General features: G+C 50.7%; 1 protein-coding gene across 3 annotated transcripts in view; it reads left to right on the top strand.

The window, feature by feature from the left end:
• Window positions 1-17,925, top strand: part of TMEM175 (transmembrane protein 175) — a 71,043-nt gene that overhangs the window by 28,906 nt on the left and 24,212 nt on the right. For 2 of the 3 annotated variants that reach the window (XM_058301914.1, XM_058301905.2), the window contains 3 exons: window positions 12,370-12,454; window positions 13,210-13,375; window positions 13,515-13,553. In XM_058301914.1, the coding sequence (XP_058157897.1) occupies window positions 13,217-13,375; window positions 13,515-13,553 (198 nt within the window). In that variant the 5' untranslated portion in view covers window positions 12,370-12,454; window positions 13,210-13,216. Of the gene's footprint in view, window positions 1-12,341; window positions 12,455-13,209; window positions 13,376-13,514; window positions 13,554-17,925 lie in introns of all 3 variants that reach the window. The other variant, XM_058301909.1, reaches the window with a different exon arrangement.

The following is a 17,925-nucleotide window of genomic DNA, read 5'->3' as shown; positions in this document are numbered from 1 at the left end:
TGCTTTCACCATTTCTGTTCATTTCCAAACGTTTACAAAGAACTTTTTACTAATTCAGCACAGATTAGACCTTTGGCTTTCCATTCTCTAACCACATTCTTTTCTCTGGTGACTTATATTCTACCTATTAACTCCATGACTTTGCTCATTATATTTAGTTCATGATAGTGAAGTCATAAAATATTTGTATAATGTCCTCCAGCTTCATCCATATTGTCCTATACTTCACAACTTCATTTCTTCTTATAGCTGAATAATATTCCATCATGTGCATATACCATAGTTTTTAAATCCATTCATCAGTTGATGGACACCAGGGTTGTTTCCATCTTTTGGCAATTTTAAGTAACGTTCCTATGACCATCAGCATGTGGATGTCTCCAGCCCTCAAAAAAATATATATATATATTGAATTTCAGTGGAGCAGAACTATATTTCCAGAGTTGCAATAACATAATATCCTGAATTTCCAGTTCTCAACAAAAAATGACAAAAGGCACAACAAGAAAGTAGGGCCAGTTCACAGGGAAAAAAAGAAACTGCCAGAAACCATCCCCAAGGAAGTTCATGCCTTGGAACTATTAATCAAAACAAAATCATTTGTCTTAAATATGTTCAATGAGCCAAATGAATCCACATACAAAGAACTAACAGAAACTAGGAAAATGCCATCTGAGTAAAATAAAAATAGGAATTATGCTAAAAAAACAAAACCAAGTTTTAGAGTTGTGAAGTACAGTAATTGAAATGAAAATCTCATTAGATGGATCCAATAGGATATTTGAACAGGCAGAAGAAAATTTGAATTCATCCAGTGTGAGGAGCAGAAAGAAGAATGAAGGAAATGAACAGAGTGTGAGGAACCTGTAGGATACCATCAATCATACCAACATACACATTCTTGAACTCCCAGAAGGACAAGAGAGAAAGGGGCAGAAAAAGTATTTGAAGAAATAATGACTGAAAAAGCCCCCAACCTGATGAAAGACATGACTATACACATTCAGGAAGATCACTGTAGGATAGACTAATATATCCATACCAAGACACATTATAGTGACATTTTCAGAATCCAGAAACAGAGAAAATATTGAAAGCAGCAAGAGACGAGCCACTTGTGGTGGTTAGGCTAATGTATCAACTCAGCTAGGTAATTGTGCCCAGTTGTTTGGTCAAGCAAGCACTGGGCTGATTGTAATATAAGGACATTTATGGACTTTAGTCATCAGCGAGTTAATTGCATAGATGGCTGATTGCATCTACAGTCAACCCAGAGATTGCTGTCAGCAGTGAGTGATGTTTTATCCCATCAGTTGAATGCCTTAAAGTAGAGAGTGATTTCAGCATTCAGAGGAATTTTCCAGCTCAGCTTCAGACACCCAGTGTCTCATGGGAATTCATCAAGGACCTTTATCAGAGCCCCTGCTTTGCAGCCTGCCTGTGGATTTTGGACTTGTGCATTCCCACGGTCATGTGAGAATTTTATATAATCGCATATTATTTACAGGTATCTCCTGTGGATTCTGTTTCCCTAGAGCACCCTAATACACTAATTGTCACATATAGTAGGTCCCAAAATAATGTTTCAAAAATGAAGGAGAAATAAAGAAATGTAAACATAAACAAAAGCTGAGTTAATTACCAGAAGATCTGCCCTATAAGAAATGCTAAAGGGAGTCCTTTAAGTTGAAGTAAAAGGACACTAGACAGTAATTTGAAGTCTTGAGAAGAAATAAAGAACATTGAAAAAAGTAACTATGTAGGTTAATATTAAATCCAGTATTATTTTACTTTTGGTACTTTTACTTTTTTTTTTTAAGATTGATTTATTTTTCCCCACCCACGCCCTGCTGTTTTTGTTGTGTCCATTTGCTGTGTGATCTTCTGTATCTATTTCTCTTTTATGTCTTCTCATCTTTCTCCTCTAGGATTCAGAGGGATTTGATCCTGGGGACCTCTGATGTGGAGAGAGGCTCCCTGTCAGTTGCACCACCTCAGTTCCTGGTCTCTGCTGCGCTTCACCTTGACTTTCTCCTTCATCTCTCTCTTGTTGTGTCATCATCTTGCTGTGTGACTCACTTGCACAGGCACTGTCTCACCATAGGGGACTCATGGCTCACTGTGTAGGCACTGGCTCACCACACAGGCATACTTTCTCTTCTTTTTTTTTTAAAGATTTTATTATTTATTTCTCTCCTCCCCCCTCCCCCCTGTTGTCTGCCCTCTGTGTCCATTCTCTGTGTGTTCTTCTGTGTCTGCTTGCATTCTTGGCAGCACTGGGAATCTGTGTCTTTTTGTTGCATCATCTTGCTGCATCAGCTCTCCATGTGTGCGGCGCCACTCCTGGGTGGGCTGCACTGTTTTCCCATGGGGCAGATCAGTGCGGGGCACACTCTTTGCACCTGGGGCTCCCCTACACGGGGGACACCCCTGCGTGGCACAGCACTGCTTGCACACATCAGCACTGCACATAGGCCAGCTCATCATATGGGCCAGGGGGTCCTGAGTTTGAACCCTGGACCTCCCATATAGTAGGCAGACACTATCAGTTGAGCCACATCCGCTTCCCTCTTCTTCTTTTTCACAAGAAGTTCCCAGAGATCGAACCTGGGTCCTCCCATATGGTAGGCGGAGGCCTTATCACTTGAGCCACATCCACTTTTCTGTAACTGCTTTTCCCTACTATGTGGCTTAATAGCCAAATGTGTAAAATGACATTATAAGTCTGTGTTAATGGTCATATTGTGTATAAAGATGTAATCTGAGACAATAACAGTTTAAAGGGAGAATGATGGAGTAGAGTTTGTGTACTACTGAGACTAGGTTGATATTTCTCAAACTGGGTCTTAGTAACCACTAAGAAAATAACTAAAAATTAGAGAAAGGAAAGGAAAGATGAAAGCAGTGAAATGGTACAGAAGAAAAAAGCAACTGAATACCAAAAAAAAAAAAAAAAAAAAAGAGGGGGGAAGTAAAGGAGTAACTGAGGAACAAAAAGCATAGAAAACAAAAGTTAATGACAGAAGTAAATCCTTTCTTTTCAGTTATTCCTTTAAATGTCAATGGATTAAACTCCCCTAATAAAAGGCAGAGATTGACAGATTGGATGCAAAAACATGCTTCATCTAAATGCTGCCTACGTGACACTCACTTTAGGTACAAAGACCCAAGTAGGTTGAAAGTAAAAGGGTGGGAAAAGATATTCCATGCTAACAGTAATCAAAAGAGAGCTTGGGACAGCGGACTTGGCCCAGGGGTTAGGGCATCCGTCTACCACATAGGAGGTCCGCGGTTCAAACCCCGGGCCTCCTTGACCCGTATGGAGCTGGCCCATGCTCACTACTGATGCGTGCAAGGAGTGCCCTGCCACGCAGGGGTGTCCCCCACATAGGGAAGCCCCACATGCAGGGAATGTGCCCTGTAAGGAGAGCCGCCCAGTGCAAAAGAAAGTGCAGCCTGCCCAGGAATGGCGCCACACACACGGAGAGCAGATACAACAAGATGATGCAACAAAAAGAGACACAGATTCTCGTGCCACTGACAACAACAGAAGCGGACAAAGATGCAGCAAATGGACACAGAGAACAGACAACCGGGGTGGGGGGGGAGGGAAGAGAAAATTAATTAATTTTAAAAAAAAGAGTTGGAGGGAAGCAGATTTGGCTCAACTGATAGAGCGTTTGCCTACCATATGGGAGGCCCAGGGTTCAAACCCAGGGCCTCCTGACCCATGTGGTGAGCTGGCCCATGCACAATGCTGATGTGCGCAAGCAGTGCCGTGCCACAGAGGGGCGTCCCCCACGTAGGGGAACCCCATGTGCAAGGCGTGTACCCCGTAAGGAGAGCTGCCCCGTGTGAAAAAAGTGCAGCCTGCCCTGGAGTGGTGCCACACACATGGAGCACTGACGCAGCAAGATGACGCAACAAAAAGAGACAGGGATTTCCAGTGCTGCTGACAAGAATGCAAGCGGACACAGAACACACAGCGATGGACACAGAGAACAGACAACGGGGAGGGGGTGGGGGATAAAAAAAAAAACACAAATTCTTATTTTAAAAAGTTATATTAAAAAAAAAAGTTGGAGTGGCTATATTATTGTTGGACAAAATAAACTTTTCAGTCAAAAGATACTACAGAAGAGTAACATGATGATTGAGATCCCTTGGACCCTGCCATCGTGGCTGCCACCGTGATAGTCCATGGCAGTCCCGTGGTCCCCACAGCAGTGGGTTATGGGGAGCCAGTGGTCATGTGACCCCATAAGGTCATGTACTAGGCCACACTGCTGAAACTCTCCTCAAGTGTAGCTGGGCTGAGCCTCAGGATTTGGACATAGAGGTACAAAAGACTTTTTTTTTTAAATTTTCCTCCCCTTCCCCCCACCCCAGTTGTCTGTTCTCTGTGTCTCTTTACTGCGTGTTCTTCTTTGTCCACTTCTGTTGTTGTCAGCGGGACGGGAATCTGTGTCTCTTTTTGTTGTGTCATCTTGCTGTATCAGCTCTCCGTGTGCACGGCGCCATTCCTGGGCAGGCTGCGCTTTCTTTCGCACTGGGCAGCTCTCCTTACAGGGCGCACTCCTTGCACGTGGGGCTCCCCTATGTGGGGGACATCCCTGCGTGGCACAGCACTCCTTGTGTGCATCAGCACTGCGCATGGGCCAGCTCCACACGGGTCAAGGAGGCCCGGGGTTTGAACCGCGGACCTCCCATGTGGTAGGCGGACGCCCTAACCACTAGGCCAAGTCCACTTCCCCAAAAGACATTTAGAACTGTGGTGCACATGCCCTGGCTCACACCAAATTTGATCAGACCGTGGTTCAGACCCTGTTCCCACCAACTTTGACATCCTGCCCTGGTGGCCAGTACTCATGTAGGAGGGGCACTAGTAGCACTTCCAGGTTTGTTCCACAAAACACCGAACCAGAGAGACAACAGCACTCTGGCAGGGCACTCCTTGCGTGCATCAGCACTGAGCGTGGGCCAGCTCCACACGGGTCAAGGAGGCCTGGGGTTTGAACCATGGACCTCCCATGTGGTAGGCGGATGCCCTAACCACTGGGCCAAGTCCGCTGCCAACAGCAACAATTAAAATGTGCTCTACTGTAAGGAAGCGGCTGTGGCTCAATCATTTGGGCCCCCTTCTACCATATGGGAGGCCCCGGGTTCGTGCCCGCACGCTGTGGATAGCTGCCAGCCCAGGCACCACAGAGTGCCGCCCGGCCTGCAGGCACTGTGGAGTACTGCCTGGCCTGCAGGTGCCACGGAGAGCCAACTCATCGAGGGGACACAACAAAAAGGGAGACAAGTAAAATCACAGAAGAGTGCACAGCAATGGAGGCAGAGAGCAGAAAATAAGCAAAGCTGCAAGTGGTGGGGGAATAAATAAAAATGAAATACAAACAGAAGATTGCACAGCGAATGGACACAGAGCAGAAAGCATGCAAGTCGCAAGGGGGGGGAATAATTTTTTCTAAATGTGCTCTACTGTAAAGAAGTGTGGGGCATAACACAATGAAAGGATACAATTATGGTGGTAGCCCCCTCAAGGAAGAAACAAAGGTTGGAGTTCTTCCCAGGGGAATTTTGGAAAGGACGCTTCATTATGAAATGGTGGGTGTGAGCTTCAGCCTTCCCACCTTCAGGAGGATGACGGAAACATGGCAATGAGGAATGCCCTCAAGGACTACCAAGTCAGACACACCTCCTTTATGATCCAACCCAAGAACAGAGTGAAATCGCGTAATGGTGATCATATCCAGATTAATGTGTGGAGAGAGAGAAACACCCAGAGACAGAAGTATGGAGAACTGGCAGGATGAAACCCAGGGGAGCTGGTTCAAGATCGTAATTCCTGATGGGAGACGTGGTGACTGGATTCAGTCCAGGCCTGTTGCAGTGTGCCCTTCATCCCAGTTGATTTTCACTATGTGAAAAATCAGGCCCAGTTCTTTGTCCAGGATGCAAGTACTGCTTTTGTATTGAAGGATTTCAACTACAAGATTTGTAATGAGGAGAACAAAAAGATGTCTATCTTTGTCAACCAATCTGCTGTTGCCCACTCTGCAGAATAAGTTGAACCTAGAACAAATGGAGCAGCCAAAGTTGAAGATGTATAAATGATATGATGTCTTCCAGCAAGCTCTTGACCTCCAAAACTTGCACTTTGACCTAGACTTGGTGGACCATGATGGTGACATGATCCCCAGTAGAAGAAACTGCATCATTGCTACCCTGAAGATCACGGAAGAGTTCCCTGAGCTGTTGCCTTTGAACCCGCTCAGCAATAAACTGTGCCAGCGGGATGGTCTGACATTATAAAAAAGGCCCTCAGTGTCAGGACCCTGAATCTCTCTCAGAATAAACTGGAGTCAGTGTGGGAGTTGGGCAAGATGAAATGGTTGAAATTTGAAGAGCCGTGACGAGAAGGGAACCCGTTGTGCAGCTCCTTCCCAGACAAGTCCACCTACATGAGCTCCATCCTGGAATTGTTCTGTCATTACTCCTGGATGGCCATAAGTTAGCACCACCAACATTAAAGCCCCAAGATAATAAAACCCTCCAAGGAAAGCTACAAAGGACCTGAGACCCTAAAATGTCTAGCCCTGAAATTCCTGCAGCAGTATTACTTGACCTTTGACTATGGAGACCAATAGGGTCTCCTTGGTGCTTACCACAAAGGCACCTGCTTCTGCCTGACTGCTCTTCAAATCCCAGGGCACAGCCTCATACAGCTTGAGCAAGAACTTGAAGGTCTTCAGAAGGAATCTGAAGAAGCTCAAGGACCGACCTTTGTGGGCTCAGCTGCTGAGGCACACAGAACATGACATTGCTGACTCCTTCACTGTGCTACCCGAAACCCAGCACGGCTCCGGCTCCTTTGTAGTGGACATGTGCATTCAGCCAGAAATGATGCTCTGCTTCTCTGTCAACAGGGCATTGCAGGACGTGGAAAGAAAGTCTCAAAGCTCTGTTCATGCCTTCACCCAGACTTTCATCACTGTTCTTGGCAGCAGTTCCAGTCTGTGCATCTAAGAGAGCCTGAGTGCTGTCTCCATCCCGGTGCCCACACACCCCTCCAGCTACAGGCCCTCCCTCTCCCAGGAGCAGCAGGGAACTGTGCAGGCTTTCTGCATCCAGTCTGGGCGAAACGCAAGTGGTCTCTGAAGTGCCTTCAGGACAGCGAATGGAACTACACCACTGCTGGACAGGTCTTCACTGTGCTCAGGTAGAGGGCAGGGCTCCAGAGGAAGCCTTCAAACAAAGCTCCTGAAATGGAACCCTTGATTTCAACTCTGCCTTCATCCACATCATCTTTATTTCTCTTTCCTCCAGCCTGATGCTTCCCTTTGACTGGGCTTAGAGGCCTGACTGACCAAAAAGCCAAAGTTCATTTATAGGCCAGATGCTTAATCACCCAAAGGGCCACTTTTTCTTTGTGTTTTTCCCACTCATGATCTCAGCTTCTTTTCATAATAAAGAGTGATGTTACATGTTGGACCCAAAGAAGGATACTATTAGTATATATTGATGAATGGTCCTATCTGGCATGAATACGTGATTATAAGCACGTGCACCTCAAAACACAGCCCCCCAAATATGAGGCAGTCATTGACAGAATTGAAAGGAGAAATAGTTCTGCAATAATAGTTAGAGACTTTAGTTCAATACTTTTAATAAGGTAGAACATGTAAACAATATCAATAAGAAAATGAAGGACTTTAACACACTATTAACCAATTAGACAGACTGTAGAGAACACTCCTCCCAACAACAGCAGAATACTGTTCTCAAATGCACATGTAGCATTTTCCATTATAGACCATATGTTAATCCACAAATCAAATATTAATAAATTTTAAAATATTGAAACTATACAAAGTATCTTCTCAAACCACAATGGAATAAAGCTAGAAATCAGTAACGAAGGAAAACTCGAAAATTCACAAATATGTGGGAAATTAAACAACACACTATTAAACCACCAGTGGTTTAAAAAGAAATCACTAGGAAAATTAGAAATATCTTGAGATAAACCGAAAAACACAGCATACTGAATCTTATGGAATGCAGGGAAGGTTTGTTCACAGGGAATTTTTTTTTTTTATTACAGCAGTTGTGAACTTAAAATCATGCAAATATGCAGAATTTCCATACACACCCCTCCATCAACACATTACATTGTTGTGGAACATTTGTTACAGATTACGAGATAACATCATCAGACTATTACGACTAATTATGGTCTGTAGTGTACATTTGGTCTATATTTTCATGCCCTCACAGGGAAATTTGTAGCTCTGTATGCCTATATTAAAAAGGAAGAACGATTAAAAATAAATAACCTTATTTCACACTTTAAGGAACTAGTACATGAACAGCAAACTAAATCCAAAGTTAGTAGCAGAAAGGACACAGTAAATATTAAAGCAGATATAAATGAAATAGAGAATTGGAAAATGATAGAATCAAGAAAACCAAAAGTTCGTTTTTGAAAAGATCATTAAAATTGACAACTTTTAGCCAAACTGACAAAAAGAGAGAATATAAATAAAGTCAGGAAATCAAGTGGGGACATTGGTACTGGCCTTATAGAAATTAAAAGGATTATACGAGGGAGCAGTGAACAATTATATGCCAACAAATTAGAAAGCCAAGATTAAATGGATAAATTCTTAGAAACATACAAATGGCCTGATCCTATGCAAGAATAAATAGAAAAGTAAACTATAACAAGTAAAGATGTTGAATTAGGGAAAGATGTTGGCCCAGTGGTTAGGGCATCCATCTACCACAGGGGAGGTCCGCGGTTCAAACCCCAGGCCTCCTTGACCCGTGTGGAGCTGGCCCACGCGCAGTGCTGATGCGCACAAGGAGTGCCCTGCCACGCAGGGGTGTCCCCCGCGTAGGGGAGCCCCATGCGCAAGGAGTGCGCCCCCTAAGGAGAGCCACACAGCGCGGAGGAAAGTGCAGCCTGCCCAGGAATGGCGCCGCCCACACTTCCCGTGCCGCTGACGACAACAGAAGCGGACAAAGAAACAAGACGCAGCAAATAGACACAGAGAACAGACAACCGGGGAATTAAATAAATAAATAAATCTTTAAAAAAAAAAAAGATGTTGAATTAGTAATCAAAAACATCCCAAAAAGTAAAAGTCAAGGGCTAGATGGTTTCACTGCTGAATTCTACCAATGCCAGTCTTTCTCAAACTCTTCCAAAAAATAGAAAAGGAGAGATTACTTCCTAACACATTTTATGAGGCCAGCATTACCTTCAAACCAAAGGCAGATAAAGACAGCATAAGAAAATAGACCAGTATCCTAGTACAAAAATCAGCAAACCACTGGCAAACTGAATCCAACAGTATATTAAAAGGATTATACACTTAAGTGGGTTTCATTCCAGAAATGCACGGATGATCCAACAGAAGAAAATCAATCCATGTAATATACCAGTAATATACCATATTTAAAAGAATGAAGGGGAAAAAAACATATAACAATTGATGCGGAAAAGGCATTTGACAAAATCCAACATACTTTCATGATAAAAACACTCAGAAAACCAGGAATATAAGGAAACTTCTTCACCATGATAAAGCACATGTTTGAAAATCCCACAACAAATATTATCAATAGTGGAAGACTGAGAGCTTTCTCCCGAAGATCAGAATCAAGTCTAGGGTACCTGTTAGTCAACATCACACTGGAAGTTCTGGTGAGAGCAGTTAGGCAAGAGAAATAAATAAAAGGAATCCGATTTGAAAAGAAAGAAATCAAATTAAGCCTATTGACAAATGACATAATTCTATATATAGAAAATCCCAAAGTATCCTCAAGAAAGCTACTAGAACTAAGAATCAAGTGTCAGCGTTTTGTGTGATGTATTTATCTTTGAAAAAAAATGTGGGGGCATTTTTGGGATATTGCAATGATGGATTCAGGCCATTATATGTTTTGTCAAATTGTGCAATGCAAAGTAAATTATAATGTACACAATAGGCCATGTTTAGTAGCAATGCTTCATTATCTGTTCCTCAGTTGTAACAAAGGTACCATGCTAATGAAAGATGGGGAAGGTGGGGGAGGGGGAGGGGGGAGGTATATGGAATCACCTATATTTTTGATGTAACATTTATGTAATCTAAGGTTTTTTAAAAAATAATTTTTAAAATGCAGCAAGTTGTAGGATACAAGTTAAACATAGAAGTCACTTGGGTTCTTATTCACCAGTAATAAACAACAGAAAAGGAAATCAAGAAAGCAATTCCATTTACAATAGCACCTAAAAGAATAAAATACTACGAATAAATTTATTTCTTTATGCTTCTTTGATCCACTGTCTAGTGTCTATTCATTTCAGTCTGAAGACCTCCTTTTAGCAGGTCTAGTGGTGACAGACTCCCTCAGCTTTTGTTGATCTTGGAATGTCTTAACCTCTCCCTCATATCCGAAGGGAAGTCTTGGTGGATATAGAGTTCTTGGTTGGCAATTGCTCCCTTTCGGCGCTTCAGATATTTTGTACACTGCCTTCTTACCTCCATGGTTTCTGATGAGAAAGTGGCACTTAATCTTATTGGAATTTCCTTGCACATAACTCATTGCTTTCCTCTTTCAGAACTCTCTCCTTTTCCTTGGCATTGATTATTATATGTCTGGGCATGTATTTCATTAATAGTTAGCTCAAGGCTGCCAAGGCAATTCACCAGAAATGGGTTGGCTTTTACAATGGGATTTATTAGCTTATACGCTTACAGTTCCGGGGCTGAGGAAAATGGCCAAATCAAGGCATTAAGCAAAGCACTCTCCCCAGTGACATGGCTGTGGGAAATCCTGGACTTCTCTGTTGCATGGTGGCATCTGGTGGCCTCTGCCTTCTCCAGACTCCATTGCTTTCAGTTTCTGGCTGCTCCATCTGTGGCCTTCCCTCTCCACTTCTGTGGGTTCTTTTCTGTTCCTGTGCTTTTTTCTCTCCATCGTCATCCTGTTTATAAAGGACTCCAGTAAAAGGATTAAGACCTATGCTGGGTTATGACTTACTGACGTAATTTAATGAAAGGTCCTTAACTGACATAAAAGGTTCCACCTTAGGTTCACAGCCACAGGAGTGGATTAGCTCTAAGTATATCATACAGTCTCAAACTACCACAGAATGGCTCTTTGAGTTTATCCTGTTTGGGGTTCAGTGGGCTTCTTGAATGTGCACAGTCACATCTTTCATTAAATTTGGGGAGCTTTCTGCTGTTCTATCTTTGAACATTCCCTCTGCCCCTCCCTCTCTCCTCTTTGAGACTCATATAATGCATATATTGATATGCTTGATGGTGTCCCACAGGTCTCTGGCTCTGTTGTTCTTTTTTATTCTTTTTTCTTTCTGCTCCTCAGCTTCATCATTTCAGTTGTCTTGTCTTTGAGATCACTGATTCTTTATTTTGCCACTGCCTATCTGCTGCTGAAACCAACTAGGCAATATTTCATTTCAGTTATTGTGTTCTTTAGCTCCAGTGTTTCTCTGGAGAGATTCTCATATTGTTCATTGTTTTCCTCGTATCCTTCAATTCTTTCTCCATGTTTTCCTTTATTTCCTTGGGCATACTGAGAATCTTTTTTTCTTTTTCAGTCTCTTTCCAATAAGTCCGAAGTCTGGTCCTCTTCCTTGATGGCTTCTGAACTTTTATCTTGTTCCTTTGGATGAGCCATTACTCCTGTTTGTCTTGTAATCTTTTTTTACATACTGTAAATTTTAATATTTTATAGTAACTCAGCAATTTAGTCCCTGAGCTGTCTGGTCCTTAAGTTTGTATCTAACTAATGATATGACAGATTTTCTTGAATGCCAAGAGTAATTAGAACAAATCAACCAAGGCAAAAGCCACCTTGGGCTGTCTTTGCAAATTGGCTCTGCTTTGGCTGGTAGTCTCCTTCAGAGCTTAGCCCTCCTGTCCAGCTCGGCCTGAGGCAGGTCCTGGATCTGATCCCGTGTGGAGCCAGAGCCGGGAGCCTGCTCTCCTGGGTTTGTGCTTGCTAGAGGCTGTAGGAATTCCCCGGCTTACATTTACAGTACCTGGCATGCATTGCCTCTTCTTCCTCTCACATAGCTCTCTGGAGCAGGGCTTCTCCTTTTTTGTTCCACAGACCCTCTGCCAGTCAGGTGAAAACCACGGATCCCTCCCTGAGTCCACATTGTACGGTGTATTGCTTAATAAATATGTCACGCCCGCACCAACACGTCCCCACAAGGGTGTTTTTTTTCAGTTTCCATTCACGCTCAGCACCCCTTGCTGAGCCCCTGCTCTGGAGTGACTCTGCCCCAGCACCTTCAGCTGTTCCTCTCACCACCCCAGGTCTCTTCAGGCTGTTCTCTTCCCTCAGGACGACCTCAGGCAGCCAGCCAGAAGAGCTCCCTGCTCAGTCACTGGTTCCTCCCGGGAAGAGTGGCACTGACACCTGCTCTCCGGTATGCACAGGGGCCCCCCGATCCGCTGGGACAGGGCTAGGGACCCACGACCAAGTGAGGCCAGCCCAGCCCCTCGAGGGGGCGGGTGAGAGGCCAGCAAGGGACCGCAGCCTCCACGCAGCCGGCCTGACCAGGAAGTGCCGGGCTGATCCTTCCCTCGTTCAGAGCCCGCACGTTTAGCACCGGCGGCGCCTCTGCCCCGGGGGCCTGGGCCTGGCCCGCAGCCGTGCTCTCCCCAGCACCCGGCAGGGGCTCCCAGGCCGGCTTCTCACAGTATCCTTCCTGGCCAGTCGCTGACATGGCGCCTTCCCTGCAGACCCCCAGCCCCCTCCGTGGCAGCCTGTCCTGCTGCGTGCCGGGCTGGGAGCCGCCCTCTCCGGAGTCTGCATTGAGACTGCCTGCGGGAGCGCCTGCTTCCCACGTGGGCCTGGGCCTCCCACTTCCCAGGCAAACGCCCCTCCGGGGACCCTCCCCTAGGGAACACCCTCTCCCTGGGGCACGCTCTCCTCCCGAGCTCCCTCCCCGCCAGGGCCTGCTGCACAGGAGGGAGCCTGCAGGTTGGATGCCTCCCCGCCCCGAACTTTCTGGGCCTGTCCCTGGCGGTCTTCAGGCGGAGCAGGCCGAGCAGAGCCCCCGCGCCGCCACCACCGCCCCCCCCCTGGCCTCGGGGCGCGGGGCGTGCAGCGCGGCGGGAGGCTGGCGCCCCGGGGTCCTCCGGCTCAGGCGCGCGGGCCGCGCTCTGCGCTCCCTTCCAGGCCCGCCATGGCCGAGCTCCGCAGCGCAGACGCAGACGGGTCGCCGGACGCGCAGGGGAACGCCCCTGCGGACGCGAGCGAGGACGCCGCCGGCGCCGGGCTGCAGGCCTCCCAGCGCATGCTCAGCTTCAGCGACGCGCTGCTGTCCATCATCGCCACCGTCATGGTCGCCGCCCCGCCCGCCCCTCGAGCCCCTCTGCCCGGCCCTGCCCACCGCCCGCCCTGCCTCGACCCTGCAGCCCCGCGGCGGCTCGCGGGGAGCCCCACGGGGCGCCCTCACCTCCTCCCGTCTCTGGCCCTCGCAGGTCCTGCCGGTGATGCACACCAAGATCCGCCCGGAGCAGGTACTTGGGGCCTCCCCGAGCCGCCTGCCCTCGGAAGGGGGTCGGCCTTGGGATCGCGCCGGGCAGGCTCCAGCTCGGCCGCAGGGCCCGGGGTGCGAGCAGAGCCCCTTCCCTCCCCACCCGGCTCCGGCCTGCCCAAGAGGCCCGTGGGGCCACACACCTCCCCAGCTGAGCCTTGAGGGGCGAGTGGGAAGAAAGGTTCCAGGGGCTAGTTCGACTCTGGTGGCTGATCGGGAACCTGTGTCCTGAGTTAGGGTTCTGCGCGCAGGTAAGGGGGAGTGGTCGCTCCTGGTACTGACGGCCCCCCAGGAAGGGTGCTGTGCGCTGGCTCCCTGGAATGTCCTGCCGCCCAGAGCAGTGCCCACTTCAGGGGGGCCTCTAGGTACATGCTGCCCATGCAGGCCGCTGGAATAGAGGGTCCACTCAGACCCCAGGCACGTGCTCACCATGCAGGCCTGCTAGGGTAAGGGGTCCACTTACACCCCACACAATGCCGTCCTACAGTCTGCAGAGCTCAGGAAATTTGTGGTTTTTATCATAAAGGGCAATAAGAAAATAGGACTTTTAAAAATAGTTTCCACTGAGAACCAACTTTATGAGAATATTCCTGTGTGTATGCACGTGCGTCACGTGTGCCCCGCACGTGAGCACTGTGTGTGCATGCGTGTGCATCCTGTGTGCCCTTCACGTGAGCCCTTTGTGTGTGCAAATGTGTATATACATCTTCTGTGCTCTGCACATGAGCACTGTGTGTGTGTGCCTTGTGTGCCCTGCACGTGAGCACTATGTGTGCATGTGTGTGCGTGTGTCTTGTGTGCCCTGCACAGGTGCACTGTGTGTGTGCGTTTCTTGTGTGTTCTGTATGGGTGCACTGTGTGTGTATCTTGTGTGCATGTGTGTCTTGTGTGCCCTGCACAGGTGCACTGTGTGTGTGTGTGGGGGTGGGTCTTGTGTGCCCTGCATGGGTGCACTGTGTGTGTGCATGTGTGTCTTGTGTGCCCTGCACAGGTGCACTGTGTGTATGTATGTGCGGGTCTTGTGTGCCCTGCACGGGTACACTGTGTGTGTGCATATGTGTCTTGTGTGCCCTGCACGTGAGCACTTTGTGTGTGTGCGTGTGTGTCTTGTGTGCCCTGCACGGGTGCACTGTGTGTGTGCATCTTGTGTGCTATGCACGTGAGCACTGTGTGTGTGTGGGTGTGCATCTTGTATGCCCTGCACGTGAGCACTGTGTGTGCGTGGGTAGGGTCACTGGGTCCCTCTCTGAAGGGCTGGCCTCCTGCCTGCCTCACAGGCCTTGGGACTGGGCCCTGCCCACACGCTGAGCTGGGGGTACTTGCAGGCTCTGCCTGTCTGGGCTGGCCTCAGCCTCCCGCTTACGCCCACCTGAGAGGCCAGCAGCTGCTCCGAGTTTGGATTCTCATCCCTGAAAAGTGTAACCAGACTTTTCACAGGTGTGCAAAGGACTAGCAGAAATGCAGGCTGTAGGAAGGTGCTGGGACCAACTACATCATAGCACCTGGGGCCTGGGTCAGCACCTGGGGGGGGGGGCCTGGGTCAGCACCTGGGGGGGGGTCCTGGGTCAGCACCTGGGGGGCCTGGGTCAGCACCTGGGGGGGGGCCTGGGTCAGCACCTGGGGGAGGGTCCTGTGTCAGCACCTGGGGGGCCTGGGTCAGCACCTGGGGGGGGGGGCCTGGGTCAGCACCTGGGGGGGGGGTCCTGGGTCAGCACCTGGGGGGCCTGGGTCAGCACCTGGGGGGGGGCCTGGGTCAGCACCTGGGGGGGGGGGCCTGGGTCAGCACCTGGGGCCTGGGTCAGCACCTGGGGGGGGCCTGGGTCAGCACCTGGGGGGGGGGCCTGGGTCAGCACCTGGGGGCCTGGGTCAGCACCTGGGGGGGGCCTGTGTCAGCACCTGGGGGGCCTGGGTCAGCACCTGGGGGGCCTGGGTCATCACCTGGGCCCTGGGTCAGCACCTGGGGGGGGCCTGGGTCAGCACCTGGGGGGGGGGTCCTGGGTCAGCGCCTGGGGGGGGTCCTGGGTCAGCGCCTGGGGGGACCTGGGTCAGCACCTGGGGGGCCTGGGTCAGCACCTGGGGGGGGGGGCCTGGGTCAGCACCTGGGGGGGGGTCCTGGGTCAGCACCTGGGGGGCCTGGGTCAGCACCTGGGGGGGCCTGGGTCATCACCTGGGGGGGGCCTGTGTCAGCACCTGGAGTCCTGGGTCAGCACCTGGGGGGGGCCTGTGTCAGCACCTGGGGGGGCCTGGGTCATCACCTGGGCCCTGGGTCAGCACCTGGGGGGGGCCTGGGTCAGCACCTGGGGGGGGCCTGGGTCAGCGCCTGGGGGGGCCTGGGTCATCACCTGGGCCCTGGGTCAGCACCTGGGGGGGCCTGGGTCAGCGCCTGGGGGGGGCCTGGGTCAGCGCCTGGGGGGGCCTGGGTCATCACCTGGGCCCTGGGTCAGCACCTGGGGGGGCCTGGGTCACCACCTGGGGGGGGCCTGTGTCAGCGCCTGGGGGGCCTGGGTCAGCACCTGGGCCCTGGGTCAGCACCTGGGGGGCCTGGGTCAGCACCTGGGGCCTGGGTCAGCGCCTGGGCCCTGCTCTCCACCATCCTGGTGGGAGGGTGCTGCGGCTTGCTTGGCCCTGACCCCTTTCCTTCCAGCTCAGCTCCTGCCCCACCTGGGCCCTGGCTTCTGGGAGGCAGGTGCAGCCAGCAGCTGCTCGGGAAAGCTGTGGCCCCGTGGGAGGGCAATGGCGCTCCTGGGTGCCCTGACTCGCAGGGGCGTCGAGGCAGACCAGGGGGGGGCACCTGGTCCCATCTGCTCTGGAGGTGCGTGCAGAAACGGGGTGTTGAGGTGCAGTTGGGGGGTCGGGGCCAGACACCCTGGAAACAGCACGGAATGCTGAGTGGCTCGGTCTATAGCAGAAGTTAAGAGCCGCGAGCCTCCGTCTCCTCACACTTCTCTGCAGTTAGGGTCATCCTGGGGGAGGCTGTGACTGTTGGTTGCAAAATCTTTTCTCTGCATATCCTAACTGGCTCACAACAAGAGCTCTGAACTCGAGAAAGTCCCTTGGTGTTTTGGGGGCTTGTTCAGGATGCATTGCTGAGATTTGCTTAGTCGTGGCAGTAATCGAGGCGATGCCTCCTGGTCCCACCAAGAGGGTCAGCGGGCTCGTTCTGATTGTTTTTTAAAAAAATAGCGGGGAGTGGATGTAGCTCAGCAGTTGAGCACCTTCTTCCCACATAGGAGGTCCTGGGTTCAATCCCCGGTACCTCCTGAAAAGAAAAAAAGAAGAGTCAGGACTTTGAAAACCCAGTGGTTTCACAGAAAGACTCCAGTCTCGAGTGACTGAGTCATAGGCTGCGAGCATGCCCGCTGGCAGAGACAGAACCAGCGAAGGCTGCAGCGGCGGCACCAGGCCGAGCGGGCACTGGGGACCCCTGAGCCTTCTCGGCACGCGGGGGGTCTTCGGGAAGCATCCCCTGGTTCTGCTGGGCCGGTCCCCGCTGGAGGGGAGGGTGGGGCAGACAGGCTCCGAGGGCTCGACCCGCAGAGGCTGCCGGACGCGGGGTCAGCCGTTCTGGAGCGGGCCACGGGGCACCGCGCTCCAGGGCCCTCGGCGGCTCCCATCTTCCCCGCTACATGGTTCCGAGCAGCACGGGGTCTGCTCTCGAGGGTCTGGAGAGGCCCTGAGCAGGCAAAGCCAGTCCACAGGAAGGTTCCTAACGCGGCGCTGCGTGCGCTGAGGAAGGACAGGTCCGGGTGTGCTGTGGGTGGGAGGGCGGGCAGGGGCAGGAAGGCTGTGTCCAGGCTGGACGGGTGGCCTGGGTCTGCGGGGCCCTAGCCCCTCGGACTGACAGGTGCTCCCGGGGCCCCGAGCGCACTGGACAGGTTGGGCCTGGGCTTCGGGGGGCACTGTGCATCTCACCTGTGCCGACGGGGGCGCCCGGGCCTGGGCTAGAGGGGGATGCGCCTGTGCCTGGGCCCTCCGCCTCCACCCACCCCTGCTGCCCACGGTTCACGCAGCAAGAAGGGCGCAGGCGCGAGGGGCCTGGGTTTCCAGGGCGTTTGATGTGCGCTGGCTTCTCAGGGCTTTCTCCCCGTCCTTTGATCGCCCCCGGCGTCCAGGTGGTGGTTGGTGTTGCCTGTTCCTGTCGAGTCTTTTTGGCAAGACTGATCCCGCCCTTCCGACCATGGCATATTTCCCTAGAGCATCCCAGGGTCTCCCTCAGCCCCACTCCTCCCCACACGGGCTCTCAGGCCCTCTCTGGGGCCCCGTAAAGTGGGGGACGCAAGAGGCTTGCCTGGGCCAGTGGGAAGGATGGCGCCAGTGCACTGGATGAGGGCCCAGCCGCGCCCAGGCCTGTCCTG

Source organism: Dasypus novemcinctus, chromosome 1 (assembly GCF_030445035.2).
Source record: "Dasypus novemcinctus isolate mDasNov1 chromosome 1, mDasNov1.1.hap2, whole genome shotgun sequence".
Classification (NCBI taxonomy): domain Eukaryota; kingdom Metazoa; phylum Chordata; class Mammalia; order Cingulata; family Dasypodidae; genus Dasypus; species Dasypus novemcinctus.
Note: the sequence above shows the minus strand (reverse complement) of the source record. Positions and strands in the feature narration are given on the sequence as shown.